Source organism: Gymnodraco acuticeps, unplaced genomic scaffold, assembly GCF_902827175.1.
Source record: "Gymnodraco acuticeps unplaced genomic scaffold, fGymAcu1.1, whole genome shotgun sequence".
NCBI classification, from domain to species: domain Eukaryota; kingdom Metazoa; phylum Chordata; class Actinopteri; order Perciformes; family Bathydraconidae; genus Gymnodraco; species Gymnodraco acuticeps.
Genome location: NW_022991375.1, coordinates 346,372 through 368,454, shown reverse-complemented (window position 1 = coordinate 368,454; position 22,083 = coordinate 346,372). Strand labels below are relative to the sequence as shown.

The 22,083-nt window shown below is 40.4% G+C and overlaps 1 protein-coding gene across 2 annotated transcripts; it reads right to left on the bottom strand.

The window, feature by feature from the left end:
* Positions 1-734: 734 nt before the first annotated feature.
* On the bottom strand, positions 735-21,932 carry LOC117562815. 2 transcript variants are annotated; one of them, XM_034240716.1, is made up of 6 exons: positions 21,346-21,932; positions 14,439-14,538; positions 2,304-2,326; positions 2,093-2,210; positions 1,818-1,991; positions 735-1,670 (listed from the first exon to the last, which is right to left on the bottom strand). In XM_034240716.1, exons 2-6 carry the CDS (start codon positions 14,502-14,504, stop codon positions 1,044-1,046), a joined length of 1,008 nt encoding a protein of 335 aa, XP_034096607.1. In that variant the 5' UTR covers positions 14,505-14,538; positions 21,346-21,932; the 3' UTR covers positions 735-1,043. The 2 variants fall into 2 exon arrangements, with proteins under 2 accessions (XP_034096607.1, XP_034096608.1); XM_034240717.1 differs by lacking the exons at positions 14,439-14,538; positions 21,346-21,932 and adding an exon at positions 3,558-3,828.
* Positions 21,933-22,083: the final 151 nt, after the last annotated feature.

Below are 22,083 nucleotides of genomic sequence, written 5' to 3'. Positions count from 1 at the left end.
CTTCAGAACAGGAGTCATGTGATCCACAAGAGTCTTGAATGAGATTTTGAAGATTGGTTTTGATGTGTTTTACTGGATTCAAACACAATAACTTCAGATATACCTTTTAAGGTAATAAGATTGTCTAGGCTAAATTTGAGGATTGTCCTTTAATAGTTGGTCAAACTGCATACCTGCACTAAGCAGGTTTCCGTCGTTTTACCCCAAAATTAAACAGATAATGTTGTCAAAGTATATTTTGAACCTTTAGTGGAAAACCATGTATCAGGATGACAATTGATGATCTCTACTTTTTCTGTATTCATGGGAAAAAGTCAAAGTAAACCCAATGAACTGTGTTGTGAGAATCAATTGCTTTCTTCTGTCCCACATTAGAAATGTCCCTTCAATTATTTGGAAACTGTCCAGGCATGCAACCAGTTAAAAGAGGAAGTTAAGGGCTAGCAACATTTGTATTGTTTGAGACTGGCAAGCTGAACACATTTTTTACATTATGGATAGGCTGCTTTTCGACTTTCAACAAGTCTTGAGATATCTTCAAATATGTTGTCAATGACTTTAAGACCCGATGCATGGTCAGACTTTAACAAAAACAACAGTTTCCAACTTTATGTCTAGTATGATTTGTACCTTGACCAGATAAGGATAGATGAGATCATATTGGAGTACTTATTATTCTCTGGCAAAGAACCACTTGAAGTGGCAGGAGAAAAAAACAAAACAATGTATGCAACTTAGTTTACGTTATTAGAATGTATTGTTAACAACATGATCAATACATCATTGCCTGCATGCTTCATTCAGACAGTTGACAAACATTTGCATTTATATATTCACTGTCAAACATAACAAGTAGCAAAGATAAAGCATGATGTATTTGATTGAAGAACAGGAGTTACATAAAAGGATTAAAATTAGATAATTTGTTTGAAGGTTAAGTATTTGTGAATAATGTCACAAGATATCTGTCATGTCATTAAATATGAAAAGACCATGCTAATTAGACTTGTCAATATTTAATGTCCAATATTTCTCCCCTTCATTTACGCTGAGGGGATGTAGAAGTGATAATCACATGGGAATTTAAATGTTTTCAGCAAAACCTTGAGATCATCCCTGACACTTTTCTCTGCCATGCTCCTGTTTGCAGGTGTGCACAGCTCAGATGTTGGTCGTGCTTGCTCCTTAACTCCTGTATCATTTTTAAACAAGTCGCTCACACTTTCAACCTCAGCACAGTTGCCATAGGGAAACCTCTTCGTGTCGTGTCCTCCCAAACCAAACAACTCCACACATGATTTGCAAGGATCCATTGGTGCTCCTCCCCCGTGGAGGCTAAACGCCTGGCACGTTACAGGCTGAGGCAGTTTGATGGTTCCATCAAAATATGGCTTCTTGCTCATATTTTGATTGAATGTCATCACTGCACCAGCAACATAACTGTCCCAGCTACCAGGAAGACAAGACGCAGCAATCATGATTTTCCTAGAAACCTTGCTAGAAGTGGACATGGAGACCCCGTAGTACCTGGCTGAGCTTGGGTTCTTCTGAGAGATGCAGATGGTGGAGGAGACCAGAGGAGCCCCCTTATCAAGGCCAAGTTCTCTGATGATCTCTTGAAGCTTCTGTTTTATTTCATTTTCGTTCTCTCGTCCTTTCAGGAAAACAATCTGAAAATAATTTAGAAATGTTATCAAGCTGGTAATTAACTATGTCATACTTCATGTTTGAATATGTGCATACAACTCTTATATTTCAGGATGATTTAAGGGGGGAAAGCAACTATATAAATAGAAGAATTGACAAACTAATCTTACCATGTCTAGCACACATGAGAATGGACTCCTCCTGGGTAGTTGAGAGGAATACAGTTCAAAAGGCAGAGGGTAGGTGTTCTTCAACTCATTGTACATCTCGTCATCATTCACAATATCTTCCGGTGAAATTGGTGGTAAACTGATCCTTCCCAAAAAAAAAATGCTGTGAAGAATCTGTCAAAAAAGAGATGTGTAACTGTAAATCTCTATGAAGGATGCATTATGCCCAAAAAACACATAATTTCAAAAGTTCATAAAAGCCACATCATACATACCTCATCTACTAACTGTATAGTTCGATTTGCACAGGAGCCATTCAGCTCCATCATTTTGTCGATAATCAGAAAAGCATTTGTTCTGAAAGGCGTTGTCCTCTCCTCAAATTCTTCTTCTCTATAATAATATATAGACAGTGTTAAGTTGTTTTTGGTCATTTTAAATGACAAGTCAGTATTAGTGTAAAGTTCAGGTAATCAGCTGACTCACCTCTGCTCTTCAGCATTAGCAGCCTAGTGAGAAATAATATACACGACACATTAAACCATGATTATAACACATTTCACTGACAACAGAAAGTAAATTAGCAATGTAGAATTTATTCAGAAATACTTCAAATATTAGCAAAGGAAAGCACTTAAAAGCACCATTGTAGGTCAGGAGTGAATGAATGGAAATAAATGAATTTAGTGATAAGTGTGCTGATAACTTTTAGTCAATAACCAAAAACGATTTAGTCAAAACGTTGTGATAACAATAAGGTCATGTTTCATATAAAGTGGAAAAGCATCTAATTTGTGTAAAAAACCTTTAAAGTATAATTCCATAAACATATTGGATCAAATGACTTTGTGTAATGCTCATGAATCTACAGAGAAATATTGATAACTTTGAGTTGTTCTCCTCAGCAGAAAAAAAGCCTCACAAGAGTTTTGAATGAGATTTTCAAGATTGGTTTTGATGTGTTTCTCTGGATTCAAACACAATAACTTCAGATATACCTTTTAAGGTAATAAGATTGTCTAGGCTAAATCAGAGGACTGTCCTTAGTTGGTCAAACTGCATACTTGCACTAAGCAGGTTTCCGTCGTTTTACCCCAAAATCAATCAGATATTGTTGTCAAAGTATATTTGTAACCTTTAATGGAGAAACATGTATCAGGATGACAATTGATGGTCTTTACTTTTTAACTGTGTTAGATTAGCTTTCTTCTGTCCCACATTAGAAATGTCCCTTCAATTATTTGGAAACTGTCCAGGCATGCAACCAGTTAAAAGAGGAAGTTTGGGGCTAGCAACATTTTTGTTGTTTAAGACTGGCAAGCTAAACACATTTTAAACATTATGGAAAGGCTACTTTTCAACCTCACCTGAGAATCTCAAGTCTTGAGATATCTTTAAAGTTTAGGTTATGACTTCAAGAGCCAATGCATGGTCAGTTTTAAAAAGAAAAAAAACAGTGTGTTTAAAATGATTTTGGCTTTGACCATGATTGATAGTAGAGATGATATCGGAGTACTAATTATTCTCTGGCAAATAATCACTTGAAATGGAAAAATAAAGTGAGAAATAACACACGACACATTAAACCATGATTATAACACTTACACTAAGTTACAACTGAAAGTAAATTATCAATGTAGTGCCGAGAGACGGGAGTCGGAGTCAATCACCACAATGTATAATTCATTCAGAAATACTTCAAATATTAGCAAAGGAAAGCAGTTAAAAGCAGCTACTTACCATTGTAGGTCAGGAGGAAATGAACGGAAATAAATGAATCGTGTTTTGAACTACCACTACACGCCTTAAACGGTTGCATTATGTGAAGGCGGAGCAAGGCAAGTATGAGATTAGTTTTGTGTCATAAAGATAAAGGACGAAGGTACGTTTTAACCGTTTGTTTTTTTAGTTCTAATTGAAACAAAAACAAAACCAGAAACGGGTCGTTTTTTTGTTTTTGCAATTTTGCCCCAAAACGGGAAAACGGCAATTCAGCTCGTTTTTTCGTTTTCTGTTCTTACTGTTAAAACAAATATACCACTAAATGTTTTGTTTCTATAGGTGGGTGTGTCTCCAGTGCCTCTTTGCTTCTGATTGGCTAGTTTGCCCTATGATTGCGCTGTACTTTTCAAAATAAAGGTTCAAAGCCTACTCTTTGCTAGACAGTGCAGTGCTTGCACAACATTGAATATATGGCTACATGCAAAACATGCAGAAGACAGTCTGTCCGTGTGTGGGTGCGTATGTGTGTGCGCGTCTGTTGATCTGTTGATCTGTCTGTCTCGCGATCTATCTGTCTGGCTATCTGTCTTGCACTGTCAGCCATGAATCCCTATCTTATAAAGTATGCGTATATCTCTGTTTGATGTTACTGACACTGCTGAATTGATGCGGCCGTATTTCCCGTTTGCGTGGTCAAGTCAGCATCGAGGGTTTTTTCTTCAAAACTATATTAAAATAGCTTTGAGGTTGAGGATTGATAAATACTATTTAGAGTACTTTTACTGCGTACTCTGTCAAACTCCCCTCTTGAGTACAATAATGCATGTTTTCTGCTATCTTTGATGAGAGATAAAATGATGTTCTGCCATACATTCTTAATGAGAGTGATGTTTGACTCAGTATACTTATTTAACTACACCAACAAGTACTTTGGTCACCCTTGAAAAATAGATCTTTTGATCTCAAGGGGCTTTCACCTGGTTAAATAAAGGCTACAAACAAACAAACAAACTTTTTCAGGTATTCTTTTTCAAATTCCCCTCCTTAGTACAAGAATGCATCTTAAATAAAAATGTGTCATTAGACTTATATTGTTGGACAGAGTATTTTAAGAGGATATGGTAGACATGATATCAGCACTACTTCCAGTCAGTACTCCAGCAGCAGCTTTTACCCCTTGGGAAATCTTCAGAGAATATCCTGGATAGCTGGTATATCCTTCAGCAAAGTGACACACCCTGTCACTCTTGTTGGCCTCTTATGATGATCAGGCCCGCCTTAACCTGCCATCAGGCCCTGGGGCTGATGGTTTTGTAGGCCCCCTATTTAAACAACAAATCAAAGTCATTTATAGCCTCGGCAGGCTCTGTGGTCGCACTTCTCCACTCTGCTCTACGCCCGCCTGGTCCTCTCCTCCAGATGAGTGATGTATCGGGCCTCCCTCATGTATTTGTCCGGTTGCCGTTGGCTCCCCTCCACGTAGCAAGTCCTCGTCGTCCTCTCCATCTCCTCCAACATCCCTCCTGTCTGTTTTTCCTCTCCCGCTACTCCATCGCTATCAGAACCAGACGGCCTACTTGGCTCCGAAGCCCCGCGGCCGGCACCGCTACCGCTCGGTACAGAACTAATCTGTCCTTCCTCCTCATCCTGGCCTACAGGTTTAAAATAACCTGTAAACTTCGGCATTTTTTGTAAGAGCTGCTTGTCTCGAAACTACTTTTCCCTCAACAATTTCCTTTTCTGAGCGCCACTCTCAAACTTTTTCTCCTAAACAACCTTCATCTGTCACTCAATCACTCGCAATTTGAATAAGTCACATGTGAAACATATTCTCATTCTGATTGGCTGTTAAGTGGTGCCCACTGACTGTTTCGGAGTCATCATTTTTGAGAAAAATCTCTGGAATCCATCGATCTGATTGATTAGCGGAGCAAATGATCAAAATACTACGGAGGGAAGATATTTTCGTTTGGATTACTGGTCTGGGGGAAGCTCGCGTGTCTGTGTGTGTGTGTGTGTGTGTGTGTGTGTGTGTGTGTGTGTGTGTGTGTGTGTGTGTGTGTGTGTGTGTGTGTGTGTGTGTGTGTGTGTGTGTGTGTTTGTGTATTTTTGCGTTTGTGTGTATTGTGTTTGTTTCCCGGGGGAAACACTCACGAGAAACACCGGCTATTGTTATGCCTGCTGTGACGTCAAGTTACTCCGTTCTCCGCTTGTAATTATGCCGTTACAAGCTTCAAAGTTGTATTTATCATCTGAATTTGCCGAAACAAGTTTAATATTCTGAAAGCCAAGACTTTGTTTATTTGAAACCAGATGAAAACAAACTGTAACGGACCCTGCCGTGTTATCTATGATTACTAGGGGTGTAACGGTTCACAAACATTTCGGTTCGGTACGTACCTCGGTTTTTAGGTCACGGTTCGGTTCGGTACGTTTTCGGTACAGCAGAAAAAATTATCGCAAAACATAACATTTTTTTTTTTAAATTATTATTAAACTGTGAATAATGTATTCACTCAAATAAATACAAAATATAATAAAATAAACATTAAGGTGCAGCTTTTCGATGAACTGAAATAATCTGTATTTGAACTGTACTGTACTAGTACCTAAGCAGCCAGTTTGACATTAGGACTTGCTTGTCATTGTATTGTCATGTTTTTTTAAAGAAAAATTAACTTGTCCACATTGCTTGCCGAAAGGGCAGATCTGCTGGCACTAACAATGTCTCCTGCTGTGGAGAACACCCTCTCGCTAGGGACAGAGGTAGTAGCAGATACAGCCAGGTAGCGCTTTGCTAACACGGCAACATAAGGATATTTGGCGTTTGTAATAGCTTTGGCTTGGTCTGAACTTTTTGCGAGTGGTGGAGGCTTAAATGCTAGTGGGAGTTGGGTTTGCACTTTTTGGTACCGGTGATATTCACGTTCGGGTGATGCCTTTTCAAATGAGTGTGCAAGTTTGATGTATTGCCAGCCGCGTAACCAATTTTAGTTGAACAATGCCGACAAACAGTTTTGGTTCGGTCCACCTGTCTTTGTCCGTCATCCTTGTACGTAACTGCGAAACCAAAATGTTCCCAAACCGGAGACTTCAATGATGCTGGAGGATTTTCGAGCTCAACTTTATCTGCGTTCGCCATTTCGACAGTTCCTCAAATTATTGACTACATTTGAACGCGTCCCTCTGACCAGCTCTCATAGTATGCCTCTCATCCAATTAAATGACTTGCTCGCTCTATGACGCGTTGAACCCAATGTGAGCAAATTACTCTGAATGCTGCGACGCAGTACCTGAGATTACTTCCAAGAAGTTGTTCACGTTCTCAATTTTTTACGTTTAACGTTATATTCGTTCGGTACACTTCGGTACACACGTGTACCGAACCGAAGGGCCCGTACCGAATAATTTCGGTACGGGTACGTGTACCGTTACACCCCTAATGATTACTATACGCCTTACATTCATAATTTCAGCCGGAGGGAGGGGGAGTGAGTGGCGAGTGAGAGCTGTCATCTTCCCTTTACAAGCTTCAAAAATGTATTTATCGTGTGATTTTGGAAATAAAAGTTTCATATTCTGAAAGCCAAGACTTTGTTTATTTAAATGTTTTTAAAAACATCCGAAATAAAAAACCTTTTTTAAAAAAAAACTTTTTTATTGGCTCATGATGATCTCCGTAGGCCCCTGGGCTTCAGCCCAGGTCAGCCCGTGCATTAAGGCGGCCCTGATGATGATGCTGTCTTAACCTTTAACAGCCAGCGCCACCATTTTGTAGAGCACATTTTGTGTCTGGATATCTTGTTGAAAAATAAATAAAAAAGTGTAACTCCATCTGATTCAGCCAGCTCTATCGTTTGGTTGACACGTTATGCACAATACAACCTCTAGATGTCACTGTGGTTCGAACAGAATGCTCTTCAGCTAGCTTCCACTGAGAAAGTTGGCATGCTAAAAATCACTCCTGAAGAAATCACTCTTTTTGGTCAACTTTTGTAAGGTAACCATATAATCTTTGACATATTTTAGTGTCAGAGCACTTACTGAACATAATTATATAACTTGCTGCACAAAACATTTTTGTAACAAGAGTGTAATTATTTTTTTCGAAAATATGCTCAACCAACCGGTCGAATTGGCCTTGCCTTCATATTGTAAACTAGCAATACAACTTTTTCAGAGTTTCAGAGTTGTTTTCCAATAAAATATGGTAAATAAATGGCTAGATTCATGGTAATATTACTAAATCTAGTACTGCCTTATGAGTCTCAGAATGAAAAAGCGATAATTATTTATATAGCACCTTTCATGCATGAAATGCAGCCCAAAGTTGCACACACATGAGCAAGTGGTTTGTTGTTAGGCCAATTCAGCATCTACAGTAAGATGAGCAAGTTTTTTATATATATATTAGGGCTGTCAAGTTAACGCGTTAATAACGGAAATACACCCAAACACATCTGGGACCCCGAACACATCTGGGACCCCGAACACATCTGGTACCGACACCGGCAGACCACACTTCCACGCTCACCGGCAGGCACCGACTGGCCATCGGGAGGACCGGGAGGGTGTGTGTATGTGTGGCACGAGCGAGCGAGGCATACCTTACGTGTATTGCTGTTGTTAGCATCTGGTGCTAGCTAGCTGCGCTAACGGATATAAGGAGCTGTTTCAATGAAAACAGAGGAGCGACATTTCGCCGAGCACTTGACTTTATGCAGGAAGCCAGACAGTGAGACATTGTACGAAAAGTCAGCACACTCAGCAAGGATAGTGCGCGCAACATGATAGCAGCTCCCGTTCGAGCATATGCCTTGAGCTGCACATAGCTCCAACGATCCATCACACACACACACACACACACACACACACACACACACACACACACACACACACACACACACACACACACACACACACACACACACACACACACACACACACACACACACACACACACACACACACACACACACACACACACACACACACACACACACCATTTGTGTTGTATTATTGCATGAGAGAGATTCCAGGTTGAATTGAGGCGAATATTTGTAATGTTCAGAGGTTGTTGTGTTTAATATTCATGAGAATATTTGTCATTGTTCAAAAAATAATAAACATTAGCATAAAGCATATTTGTCCACTCATATGTTGATAAGAGTATTAAAAACTTGAAAAATATTCCTCTACGGTACATTTAGAACAGATAAAAAATGTGGGATTAATCGCGAGTAACTATTTTAATCGCGAGTAACAGCCCTAATTATATTACATTATTGCCTCTGCATTAGATTATTATCACATAATAACTTAATAATGAACTACGTCTGAAAGCAGAAGTCTGGGGCAAATAATTGCAAGTCTCTTCAGTGAGAATGTCACAAAATGATTTTAAAAGAAAAGCCAAATTCTGGAAAAAAAAGAAGTCAACATAAAAAAAGAAGTGACATTTAAAAAAAAAAAGGAAGTGAAATTGTGAAACATTTTTAAATGGAAGTGACATTTAAAAAAAAAAAAGTAACATCTTGAAAACATTTTTTTGAGAAAAGGGCACATTCTAAGAAAAAAGCCATATTTAGAAGAAAAAAAGTCAAATTCTGAGAAAAAAGTCTAATTTGAGATGCATTGTGGGACATGCAGTTTATGGGCAACGTGCTTCTGTAAATCATGTAACCGTATAATAAACATATAATATTCTTTGCAAGCTCTTGTGGGGCCACAGAAAATGAAGTCACGGGCCGGATTTGGCCCCTGGGCCTTGAGTTTGACACCCCTGGGTTAGAGGCTTTGTGTTTTGGTTCAGTTTGCTTATTTAGTTTGTAGTGTTTAATTGATTAAAATGTGTGTTTGGTTAGGGGGGTTGTGGAGTTGTGTTACTATATGCTATTATGTTTTTGTGTTAAATAAAGCCATTTTGAAAAATGAATTGTACTAAATGTTGTTAAATGTTACAAAAGCTTTTTGTCTTGATCAGATTTTGAGTCGGTTACAAATATGATCATTGCTTTATTTATCTGTATCTCATTACTCTGAGCAACTACAGTGATTTAAGAAACACCTGACATAATTCTCAACACACATGTTTATTGACATTAATTGTAATATATCAACAGACATTTGAGGCAGCTGTGCATGTAGGTAGAGACACACAGAGGTCTGTTCTCTCTTTTATCCCTTGGATCACGTCACTGTCTCTATATGTGTTGAATCAGCATATTTTCATCTGCAGGTGACCTCAAGAGACTTTAAGATGATAGTTTGGATTGTTTGAAGTGGGGCTGTATGAGGTTCTTATCCAGTCAGTGTATAACCTCCAGAAGACAGCGGTCCGACCCCAGTTAGTAGGAGAGACAGGAGTACCAGCACAGCAGCAAAACCTATTTTATGCACCCAAAAATGAAGGCCCACCTGAAAAAATCGCTATATTTAGCATTAAATAGCGTACACTTAAACTGATACAGCTTTTTTGGGTGGATAAAATAAATGTTGCTTCTGCCCACGTCCTCAGCAGTACATGGCTCTGCTCCTGTATGTTTCTCCACTGGTCTACTGTAGGTAATACACTGATTATGGATATACAATACTACCCCACTTCTAAAGACCATGCAGAACTATCCCCTTAAGGGCAGCTGTTGACAGGGCCGTTTTTTGGCATAGGCGACATAGGTGGTCGCCTAGGGCGCCAGATCTGGGGGGGGGGGGGGCGCTGCGCTGGCAGCTCTGGGAGGGAAAAAACATTTTGACTGTTTGCGCTCATCCTAATTTTCGGCCTTGATGTAACAGCATTCATAATTAAGTCAAGGTAACACCCTTTTCACCCCGGGTTACACTTTTCATTTGCCCCGTACGATGGGCGCTGTAAGTGATGAAAGTGGGGGGTGTTGGCTTATTAGGCGTCCGCAGCTCACAGCCAAAGTGGGTGTGGGATCGAGCGAGAGAGATAAATGCAATTTATGTAAGCAAATATTTCCAAGGCACTCTTTTATAATTATTGGGGTAAACAGGTTTGAAATCATTTCAATGTATACTATAGGACAGTAAACCAAAAATATCGTTTAAAACTTGAGAGATACAAAAATATGCATAAATAAATGTTAACTAGGTAAAATAAGTTATGAATGAACAACAAAAATAAAATAAGTTGCATTTATTTGCTATTGGCTATGGTAGGTTATTGGTTATGTTCACATACTTATTTGATTATTAAAATGTAAACCAATCTTTTTCATATGGGTGTTTAGAGTTGTACCCCCTAGGTCAGGTCTCAATGTGTGCTCAAAGTGCACCCGATTGAAGCATTTTACTTTAAATGTTCAAACATTTCTTCCCGGGGGGGCATACCCCCGGTCCCCCCTAGAGGATGTGATGTCCACACCCCAATTCAAACATGTTCATACAATACCGAATACATTTGAAGCCTTTTTGATGTATATTACCAACATGTCAATACGTTTCTGTTTTTGTAGTATATTGGTCTTTTGTAGAGATTTTTCATTTATTCTTTATATATTCTATTGTGTATTCCTTGGATACTTTTATCTTTTCTATTGTACGATTGAAGTAAATGTGGGAAGCGTTTAACAACAGCCATTTACTTCAAAGATTGTTCTCAATGTTATTCTTATTTTTGTTAATCCTGGAAGAATGCCAGAAAAAAAGACATTCTCTTCAAGAATAAAAAAAAACATGACATTAGTAATTGTGAAAACAAATTAAATAAGTTGTTAGGTTAAGTCAGGGCCGTTTTTTGGCATAGGCAACATAGGTAGTCGCCTAGGGCGCCAGATCTGGGGGGGGGGGGCGCTGCGCTGGCAGCTCTGGGAGGGAAAAAACATTTTGACTGTTTGCGCTCATCCTAATTTTCGGCCTTGATGTAACAGCATTCATAATTAAGTCAAGGTAACACCCTTTTCACCCCGGGTTACACTTTTCATTTGCCCTGTACGATGGGCGCTGTAAGTGATGAAAGTGGGGGGTGTTGGCTTATCAGGCGTCCGCAGCTCACAGCCAAAGTGGGTGTGGGATCGAGCGAGAGAGATAAATGCAATTTATGTAAACAAATATTTCCAAGGCACTCTTTTATAATTATTGGGATAAACAGGTTTGAAATCATTTCAATGTATACTATAGGACAGTAAACCAAAAATATCGTTTAAAACTTGAGAGATACAAAAATATGCATAAATAAATGTTAACTAGGTAAAATAAGATATGAATGAACAACAAAAATAAAATAAGTTGCATTTATTTGCTATTGGCTATGGTAGGTTATTGGTTATGTTCACATACTTATTTGATTATTAAAATGTAAACCAATCTTTTTCATATGGGTGTTTTACGGCCCGTCCACACAGCAGTGTGCGTTGGAAGCTTCACCATTCACTTTGAATGGAGTGACGTCACTTTGCTGGCGTGGCTCGCTGCAAAAGTTGAGCAATGTTCAAGTTTTGAAGCCACGGCAGAAGCGTCAGCCAATCGAATCATATGCCAGTACAAGCTCTAGCCAATCAAACCGCTGCTTGTATGTCAGGGGCGGGAGATTCATGTGATTGGTTGTTGGTCGAGTTTCAGACACGCCCGCCGGCAAGCTTCAACGCACGCCGCTGTGTGGACGGGCCGTTAGAGTTGTACCCCCTAGATCAGGTCTCTAGTAATGTGTGCTCTAAGTGCACCAGATTGAAGCATTTTACTTTAAATGTTCAAACATTTCTTCCCGGGGGGGCATACCCCCGGACCCCCCTAGAGGATGTGATGTCCTCACCCCAATTAAAACATGTTCATATAATACTGAATACATTTGAAGCCTTTTTGATGAATATGACCTATGTCAATACGTTTCTGTTTTTGTAGTGCATTGGTCTTTTGTAGAGATTTTTCATTTATTTTTTATATATTCTATTGTGTATTCCTTGGATACTTTTATTTGTTCTACTGAACGATTTTCTGGCAGGGGGGGGCGCCAGCTAAAATCTCGCCTAGGGCAGCAAATTGGTTAGAACCGGCCCTGGCTGTTGATGTTCACAACAACAACAAACGCATGCAGATGGTTGTAGTCTGTAGCCAGCCAGTGGTAGATATGGCCTGGTGGAGCATGGTGGTGGAGCATGTTGGTGGGCAGCGGTGTGACTTCTAGCTGTCATGGTGATGTTCATATGACAAGGGACTGCCAGCTTGAACTTTACTGAGAGCAGAGTCCACTAGTGGCACCTCACAGGGATACCTAAGGTGCAGAAGCAGCGGTGAAGTCCTTGTAGATCCCTGGCACTTTGAGGGCAGACAGATCCAGCAGCTCTCAGCTCTCAGAGACATCAACACATAAACTATTCTGTGTGCATAGCTTACTTTCACATAACTACTAATCTCTCACTTTACTTTCTCTGACATTGTTCTCTGCTTTGGACTGCGGACATCCCAGCCCTGTTCTCTACCGGGCCTGTTTTACACACTGTGGGTTTAAGCAAGATATAGAAATGATGAGACATGATGAGTGTGTAGTTTTAGTATTTGAATTACAATGAAATTATTCTCAGACTTGCCATAGTTCTTGGTTTGTACCACTGCTGCTCTGTACAGCTGAGTAATTAAGGCTACATTATTTTTGTGTGACTGTACCTGCAGTTCCTCCCTGATTTCCATCACTTTCTCTCTCTCTCTTTCTCTCTGCCTGTCCTGTCTCTTCCTTACCAAAGCTGAGCTTCGACTGACGTAGTCTTTTCATTATATCTGAGTCAGTGTAAAAAGAAAACAATACAATGTTATATCTTCAATGTTTTACTCAAATTGAAATGAAAGAAAAGCATTACAACGTTTGTTAAAAGGTAATCCTTCTGACATTGGATGAATGTAATTAACTTGAGCACTCTAGCTAGTTTATTCACGCAATTTAAACCAAAGTATAGCCTATAGCTGCAATATAAGTTAGTGTGCATGTTGTCGGACGTCCACTGACTAACGTAGAGCGTTCACACAGGATCTGCTGGTCATATGATGTCCTGATGAACAGAAACACAAGCAGCCCGCTGGACTCAGATCTCTAGATACCTCATCACTCCTCCACTGCTCCGATACAAGTCCGGGCTGCGGTGGTTTGTTGATACATGTCGTCTTCTTCTGGGACTGGGACAATAAGTCAGGCCGGCAATTATACACCCAGCCAGGCCACTACAGTGTTATGCCATTTTACTGGATTTATTTGTGAATATTGACAGCGTTGCTGCCCATAGTGATAGCCCTATAGTTTAAATCTACTACCCACAAATAAACATATGGACAGGAGTTACTATTTAAAAATGTGCAAATGTATTTGGGAACCTATCCATGTGAACACATTTTGGGGGTGGACCTCAAATCCTCTAGGGGGGTCCGGTGCCCCCCAGGTAAGATTTTTTTTTAAATGTTGGAGTTAAATGCATCAATCTGGTGCACTTTGAGGGGGAAATAAATAGACTAGATCTATGGAAACACCCATATGAAACAGAACTGTCACATTTAAATAATCATAAAATCCTAAGAACATGGCCATAACCAATAACATACTATATCCAATATGAAAAAAAATTGAAAGTTGTTTATTTATTTATTTTTGGTTCATTTATAGTTGTGAGTGTGTCTGTGCTCCTGAATCAGCCTCTCCTGTCTCCCTACTCTCCCTCCGCTCCTCTTTGAGGCAGAAGCAAAGAGTTTTAGCTCTCAACAAGTTTTAAAAGTTTATCTTACCCTTTTTCACCTATTTAAATTGTTTTTCTTTTTATTCATGCATATTTTACTAATCACTCCCCCCCTCAAATGGAAATATGTGTTTACATAAATGGTGACCAAACTGTTTGACACCCACTGAGATAACTTAGACTAAATTAACTATCTAAACACTCAGAGAGTCCTTAACCTCACCTGAGCTGTAGTTATCAGTCTCTCAGTCTGACAGCAGAGGACTCTCCCAGGGCCGGCCCTTGGCATAGGCAGTAGAGGCGAATGCTAAGGCCGCATCAACCTATGGGGCACGCCGAAAATTGGAAGGAAAAAAAAGATAGAAAAAAAAAAGGATTTGATTTCATAACAACACAATTTCCCGATTTTGGATCAACAAAGTACATCTTATTATCTTATACTAACAGAACTACGCCTATATTGCGCACCCCAAATCAGGTCTTGACTACAGTGCTAACCTGCTTATCAAATGTAAAGGCGCTGTTGAAGGTCACTCCAAGGTTCATGACAGAGGGGAGGATATTTTTATTGAGGGAGCCCAGAATATCAACCGGGGAGACTGTTGGTTGGGGTCCAAAAAAGATGACCTCGGTCTTGCTCTCATTGAGGGTAAGGAAGTTTTGGCTCAGCCAGGATTTAATTAAGCAATCATACACGAGAGGCCGTTCTTGAACGTCATTATTGGTACGACAGTACTGCGGCAGGACCGAGGCGCTTGCGCCGAGGTCCGTACGCCTGTACTGGAGTACTTTCTATTACACAAACTATCATTGTAATCAACAATATCGTAAAATAATTTCATAATGTGGTCTAATTTGCTACCAAACCTACGCTTTCTGCTTGAGTTAATCTCCGTCAGAAAGTAGTTCCTAGAAAGTAGTTCCTATGGTAACGATAGCCGATCAAACACTCCTGCTACCCCGCTTACAGTTATTGATATAATAGAATTATAGTAAATAATATATTATCGCACTTTCTCCGGTCCCCGAGATTGGGCTTTCAGTAGCTCTGGAGAGAGCTTTCGTACCGGTCATAATTTCTCTGCTTTGTTTCAAGACCCGCATCAGAAAGCTTTTCAATGGTGGTACTTCTCCAGTTGGTCTACCTGCTCTTCACGTAGCTCTGCATGTTGTCGTTTATGTGCTTTTTTTTCTGGAGATAGGCACTCCTCAATCCACTCCTCCATAGTAAGGCCCCCCCGGAGGTCGAAGTTAATCTTAAATGTTTCCATCTTATGCTTTGTAAGTTTGTTTCGTAACGGAAGAAATTTAAATATATTTATAAAACTGACAAGTCAAATCAAGCAATCTGATTGGTCGATAGTGTTTTTACGGACCTCTTTGATTACAGATTTGAAAACAACGTTGCTTGCTTTAAAAGTAGCACAATTAATTATGTCAAACCTTGGAAAGTATCTAGAAATCCCTGCCCTAATGCCAAAGGAACTGCACACTGAATATGTTTTGCCGTTTGATGTCTATGTCTGGACCGCTGTGTAAAAGGGAGGGTTTCTGCCCCGTTACTTCTCCGCTGCTTTCTTGTTCCAGTTTGAACGGCCCAATGGTATACTGTTTTTCTCAGACGCGGAGGGATACTGACTTGTTGTGAAAAGGCACGTTCTATTTGATCGTTGTTTGATCGTGGAATCAAACACGCCTATTGACCAATCAGAGAGCTTGCTCACACCTATGTGTTATAGAATCTCCATTAAGCAGTCCTTCAACTGCTGTAGTGAGTTGGCATTTTGATTGAGAGGCAGGTACATCTGTACATCATCAGCGTAACAATGGAAGGAGATATTATGTTTTGTGAGAATTGAACCTAGGGGCAGTATATACAATAGGAAAAGGATGGGGCCCAGAATCGAGCCTTGGGGAACCCCACAGGTAAGAGGGGCTTTGGCAGAGGAGAAGGAACCTAGCTGCACTGAGAAGCTATACGGTCCGTCAGGTAAGACCTAAACCATGCAAGAGCAGAGCCTGTAATACCTGCGGACTGTTCAAGCCGTGACAACAGGATACTATGATCCACAGTGTCAAAGGCAGCAGTTAAGTCTAACAGCACCAAGACAGCTGGGCTGCCTGAATCGCCCGCTAAGAGCAGATCATTAAAAACTCTTAAAAGGGCTGTTTCAGTACTATGCATAGGTTTAAAGCCAGACTGAAATTTTTCGTGGATAACATGCGTGGTTTAAAACGACTGCAGCTGGGCGTAGACTACTCGCTCCAAGGCTTTAGATAAAAAGGGTAGCTGGGAGATGGGCCTGAAATTTGCGAGAATGGAGGGATCGAGATTTTTCTTTTTTTAAGTAGTGGCTTAACCACGGCATGTTTGAAGGCAGCTGGGACACATCCTGAGCTAAGAGAGGTGTTTACAAGCAATAAAACACTTGCTCCAACTGATTCAAAAACATCTCTCAGGAAGCGAGAAGGAATGCTGTCTAAGATACAGTTTGTCGGCCGCAGGTGCTTGACTACTTCCGAGAGAGAAGAGAGGGATTCAGGCTCAAAATGGTCGAGGACAGCAGGGCACAGAAAGGGAGCAGGATCTGGGGTAGCACCATGCCCGGCGCCGTGGGAGGGCCAGGGAGGGCCAGGCCCTCCCATTTGACATTCCTGCCCTCCCCCAATATACACGTTTTTGATTATTTATAACGTTTTTTTTAAAAAATGTTTTTATTTTTGTAATTATAAATAAACTGTGAACTTTTATGCTACGATGTATCTGATGTCAGATAGTAACTAAACAAAAAATCGCAGGCTATGTCAAATAAATTCATGTGTCTGTTGTGATTTGTGATTCGTCCACATTTAGACCAATCACAGCGTCACACTCTGCTGCCTTCTGGATTTGTTTGTTTATTGTGCATTCTGTGTAGACTCCCATTTCTGTTTGAATTACAAAATGGACATCAGAAATTGGCTGAAAAGCAACCGCTCAAAGACCAACAGCCCCAGATGATCTTGGGGTTAATAAACCCAACCAGGGGAAACTGGATCGTTATCCAGGGAGATTGTTTTCAGGAAAGAAGCGCACTTTTGCATGACCTTTTGCAACAGACCATGGCTTGAATATTCGTTAAAAGTAGACGCAGCCTTTTGTTTCCACTGTAGACAGTTTAAAGTAAATACATCTTCATCTGATGCGGCTTTTACTGTCAAAGGTTTTTGCGACTGGAAACACGCATTACAGACTGATAAAGGACTGCTAATGCATGCTGCATCAAAAGAACACATTTCATGTGAGAGTTTGTGGAGAGAGACAGATACGCGAGGAAACAAATAAGGAAATTAATACTTTGGTGCAGATCAGCTGGCACGGAACCGTTATTACGTGTCAGCTGTCGTTGATATTATAGCTTTTTTAGCCGTCAACCAACTCCCTCTCAGAGGTGACCACGGTTCACTCCACAGCATGTCCGAGTCAGGCAGTGGGCTCTTCCTATCGCTGTTTGAGTATACGCTGCAGTACAAAGATGCAGAGTTGGCCAAAATAATGTTCTAAGTTAGCTCGGCTGAGCGAAAGGATGCACCTGCAGTGCATAGGAAAATAAACCATGCCCAAGGCGGGTTAAACAGTTCATCGTGTCCGTCTCTATTTCTCTCTGAGTGCAACGATGAGGAAGCTGCCATCCTTAACCAGTGTGCCTTGCTCGTGATTTACCAGTGTTTGTGCTGCCACGCACACAATGTTTCAAAGTGGTTGCTATGTTGCCCTTTATTTATGTATGTAGGCTATTTGCGATAAGTGTGCGTCTTTACGCACTGCTGTTGGCCTTGCTGTTTGATATATTGTGCCGCAGGCCCGCAGCACGTGACGGTTTTGTGTGCCCTCCCATGAAAATCATATGCCCTCCCTTCAGATTTGTTCTGGCGCCGGGTCTGGGTAGCACTAGTATAGGCTAGCCTTAGAACAGATACTTTTTCGATAACAAATTTAAGAAATGTATCGCAGAGAGTAGTTGATGACACAATTGGAGAGGCATCACAAGGATTAATGATCGAATTGAGGACATTAAAAAGAACTTGAGGTTTATGGCTGTTTTTGGAGATTAACAGAGAAATATACTCTGTTTTGGCTGCTTTAACTGCCATCTGATAATCGGAAAGGCAAGCACGATTATTATACTATATAGTATTTTATAGTATAAAATACTATATGACAGTAAAAAAAAGTTGTTATTAATAAACAAGAATACAGTTTAAAAGGGGGGTGATTTGTAAAATACCCATAAATAAAAAGAAAATCTGTTTACAGTTCTGTTTTATATGGATGTTGAGATGTATCCATAGATCTCTTAATGTTGCTCTCAAAGTGCACCAGATTGATGCTTTTAACTTCAATATTAAAAAATATATATCTTCCCGGGGTAGCATGCCCCCCGGACCCCCCTAGAGGAGGTTAGGTCCACCCCCCACTTAAATCATGTTCAAATGGATATGAAACTAAATACATTTGCACACATCTTGTGTCCATATCTTTCTGTTTTGGTGGTCATGCCACAACCGTGCACGTGCATGCATGCACGAGTCATAGTGAGTGTCTGCATTTTGGGGGGGGGGGGGGGCGCCAGCTAAAATCTTGCCTAGGGCAGCAAATTGTTATTGAAACAGCTCCTTATATGTTTTAGAGCAGCTAGCTAACCAGATGCTAACAACAAAAATACAAGTAACCGGTGCTCTCCTCCTTCCTGTTTCGATTGCCAGTTTGTGGTCACTGAGCCTGTACTTGGTTAGGATCTGTCTCTGCTTTCTATCTCTGACAGTAGAGAGATATTCTGCCAGTTCATAATCTCTGTTTAGAGCCAGGTAACATTCTAATCTGGGTTTTAATTATTCTTTCCAATGTTGTTAATAGTTGTCTTAACATTGTGTTATAATGCGTTTGACTGTGATTGGTGTTTGGAGAGCAGTGTTGTTGAGAGACTGGTCAGAGTGGAGAGGGGGCAGTTAGCCTCAGCACCAACTGACATAGGGGACTCTTTTCTGGGTTTAGCTCTTGGCTTTGGAGGGCTTTGGAGTGGAGGGTGTCTCGGGGGCTGGATTTAAGGTGGTTAAAGAATGTTAGTGCTCTCTTTTGAGTGTTAATTATCAGTGGGTATCTGCCTAATTCTGCTCTACATGCATTTGTTGGTGTTTTTCTCTGTACACGTAAAATGTATCTGCAGAATTCTGCATGTAAAGACTCTGTTGGATGTTTGTCCCAGCAGGTATAGCTCTGGTGACTGAGTGGACCCTATACTTCACTACCGTACAGCGCAATGGGCTGGATCACACTATCAAAGATTTTTAGCCAGATTTTAAATTGGAATTTGGACATTATAAAATGATCTCTTAATTGCATTTAGAGCTCTTCTGGCTTTTTCTTTGAGTGCATTCACTGCCATGTTGAAAATTCCTGATGCTGTTATGGTTAAACCAAAGTATAACTCATACTATGTTCAATGATATGATTATTTATGGTAAACTGGCTAACTGAACACGGAGCACACTGTTCTCCTGTTTGAGTGCCTCTACACTGAGGTCATGACATTAGTTTTCTTCATATTGACTGCCAGGGCCCAGTTCTTACAGTACTGGTCTACTATGTCCAGCTGTTGTTGTAGTCCTTGTTCAGTAGGAGACAGCAGAACAAGGTCATCAGCATAAAGCAGACACTTCACCTCTCTATCTAGGAGGGAGAGGCCAAGAGCAACATTGATCCAACTGAACAGCAAGTTCATTTATTTATACATTAAATAAAGTTGGACTTAAATTGCAACCCTGACGAACACCTCTTCTCTGGGTGAAGAATTCAGTTTGTTTGTCTCCAATTTTAACAGCACACTTATTTTCTAAATACATTGATTTAACCAGATCATACATTTTGCCGCCTATACCACAATGTAGAAGTCTATAATAGAGCCCTTCATGCCAAATAGAGTCGAAAGCTTTCTTGAAATCAATTAAACAAGTGAATATTTAAAATAAATCGTTTGGTGTACATGTTTGTTAATTAAAGTGTGAAGGGTAAATATACATGGTCTGTGGTGCGGTGTTTTGGAAGGAAGCCGATTTGATTTTTACTCAAGATGGATTGTTGGTTAAGGAAATCTTGTATTATTTTATTTAGAATACTACAGAATAATTTTCCCAGACAAATGCTGACACAGATGCCACGGTCTGATTTGTCTCCAATCTTATGAATGGGGGAAATGAGCACTTTGCAGCAGATGTCAGGAAAACATCCTGACTGCAATATGATATTGAACAGCTTAAACACTGTTCCCTGCATCTCTGGGGTGCTGCATCTGAGCATTTCGTTTTTAATGTTGTCTGGGCCGCAAGCTTTCCTTGGCCGGAGAGATTGTGTCTGTGTGGTCAATTCTTCCGAAGTCATTGAGAAGAATGATATTCTTCTAATGTTTGGAGTTTTTCTTTTGTAATACATTGATCTGAATTCATTAGATTTATTGGTATGTCTTTGTACAAACTTTCAAAATGTTCTCTCCAGATGTCACCGTTTTGGATGGGTAATGCTTGTGGTTGTTTTGTGTTGAAGTTGTTCCACAGATCCCAGAATTGATTTTGATCAATGGCTTTCTCAATATCTTCAAGTTTCATGTGGGTATCATTTAGTTTTTTGTTCCTTATTGTACATTCATATTTGTTTAAAACTTCATTGTATCTAATGCGTAAGGCTGGGTTGTTTGGTTGCCGATGTTTTTCCTTTGCTATTTTTCTCAGGTCTTTTCTGATGGTCTTGCATTCTTGGTCAAACTATTAGTCAGTGTTTTGCCTTTTAACAGGCTTCCGCTTTTGTTTGATAAGGTCAGCAGATATTTAAAGTCTTCTTTTAAGCACTTCTGACTGTTGTTTCACAACATAATTTGTTCCAATGTGCAGTACCACATTTTTCACATTCGGATGTTCGGCCCCAATATGCAGTATCTTCTCAGCCAAGTCAGAGACCATATCCTTGGGAAAACAGAGTACTTTGGTGTTGTTCTTACTACATCTCTTACAGCAGAGTCACCCACAATCAGAGTTTCAGGCTCAGTCGTTAGCTTTCCCTGTAGCCTTTTACTTTTGGAGTAACTATTGGTCCTTACCCTGCTGTGTGAAGAGGACAGGTTATCCAGGTAATCAGAAAGAGATCTCCAGTTCTGTGTCGGTGGAGCGTATCTGTTCTGGATTGGCACACTTGGTGGTTTAGGAGGATTGTTTGTAGGCCTCCCTTTAGCAGCTGTCCACGGCTGTTTCCTAGTATGAACAGGGGTTGAAGAGACGCTCTCCCTGGGTGATAACAATGCAGGCCAGCTGGTCGCATCACAGATTTCAGAGCGCTGGGCTCTGCCTGTTTTTCGTCCCCCTCAGTCAAATCATACCGGCACCTGTCCGCATCTGTAGCTTGTTATTGTCTCATTATACCACACTGTGAATGAATTGAAAGTAAATGTTTAAATTGTCATGAACACAATTATGTCCATCAGCCAGACTGCTGCTGTGCAAATAACATTTGACTTGGTTAGACTAGATACATTCGCTCATCATAGAGCAACTCCGCATATATTACCATTTCATTTAAATGACACAATCCGAAAACATAACGTTTTTGTAAAGAGTATATTTTGTGTTTTTGTGCATGTTTACCTTCTCTCGTATAGTATTAGTCTATGAAAAAACTTCTTTAACTACAGTTTGGACATACTTTTGGAGCAAGCTTACGCGCTATAGCCTAATCCGGGATTCCACCGGGTCCGGCAGCGCCGCGGTTTTGGTCCGACCTCCTCCAGCGTCATAACCCACCGGGCGCGTTTCAGAAGCGGAGCGTCTTGCGTGCCGCCTCG

Excerpts from the sequence above, each read along its gene's own strand:
- LOC117562815 (XM_034240716.1), bottom strand. The coding sequence starts at position 14,504 with ATGCCAAGGGCCGGCCCTGGGAGAGTCCTCTGCTGTCAGACTGAGAGA. Across the intron at positions 2,327-14,438 it reads GACTGATAACTACAGCTCAG|GCTGCTAATGCTGAAGAGCA; the intron begins GTGAGGTTAAGG and ends ATTTCTCACTAG. Across the intron at positions 1,992-2,092 it reads CTATACAGTTAGTAGATGAG|ATTCTTCACAGCATTTTTTT; the intron begins GTATGTATGATG and ends CTTTTTTGACAG.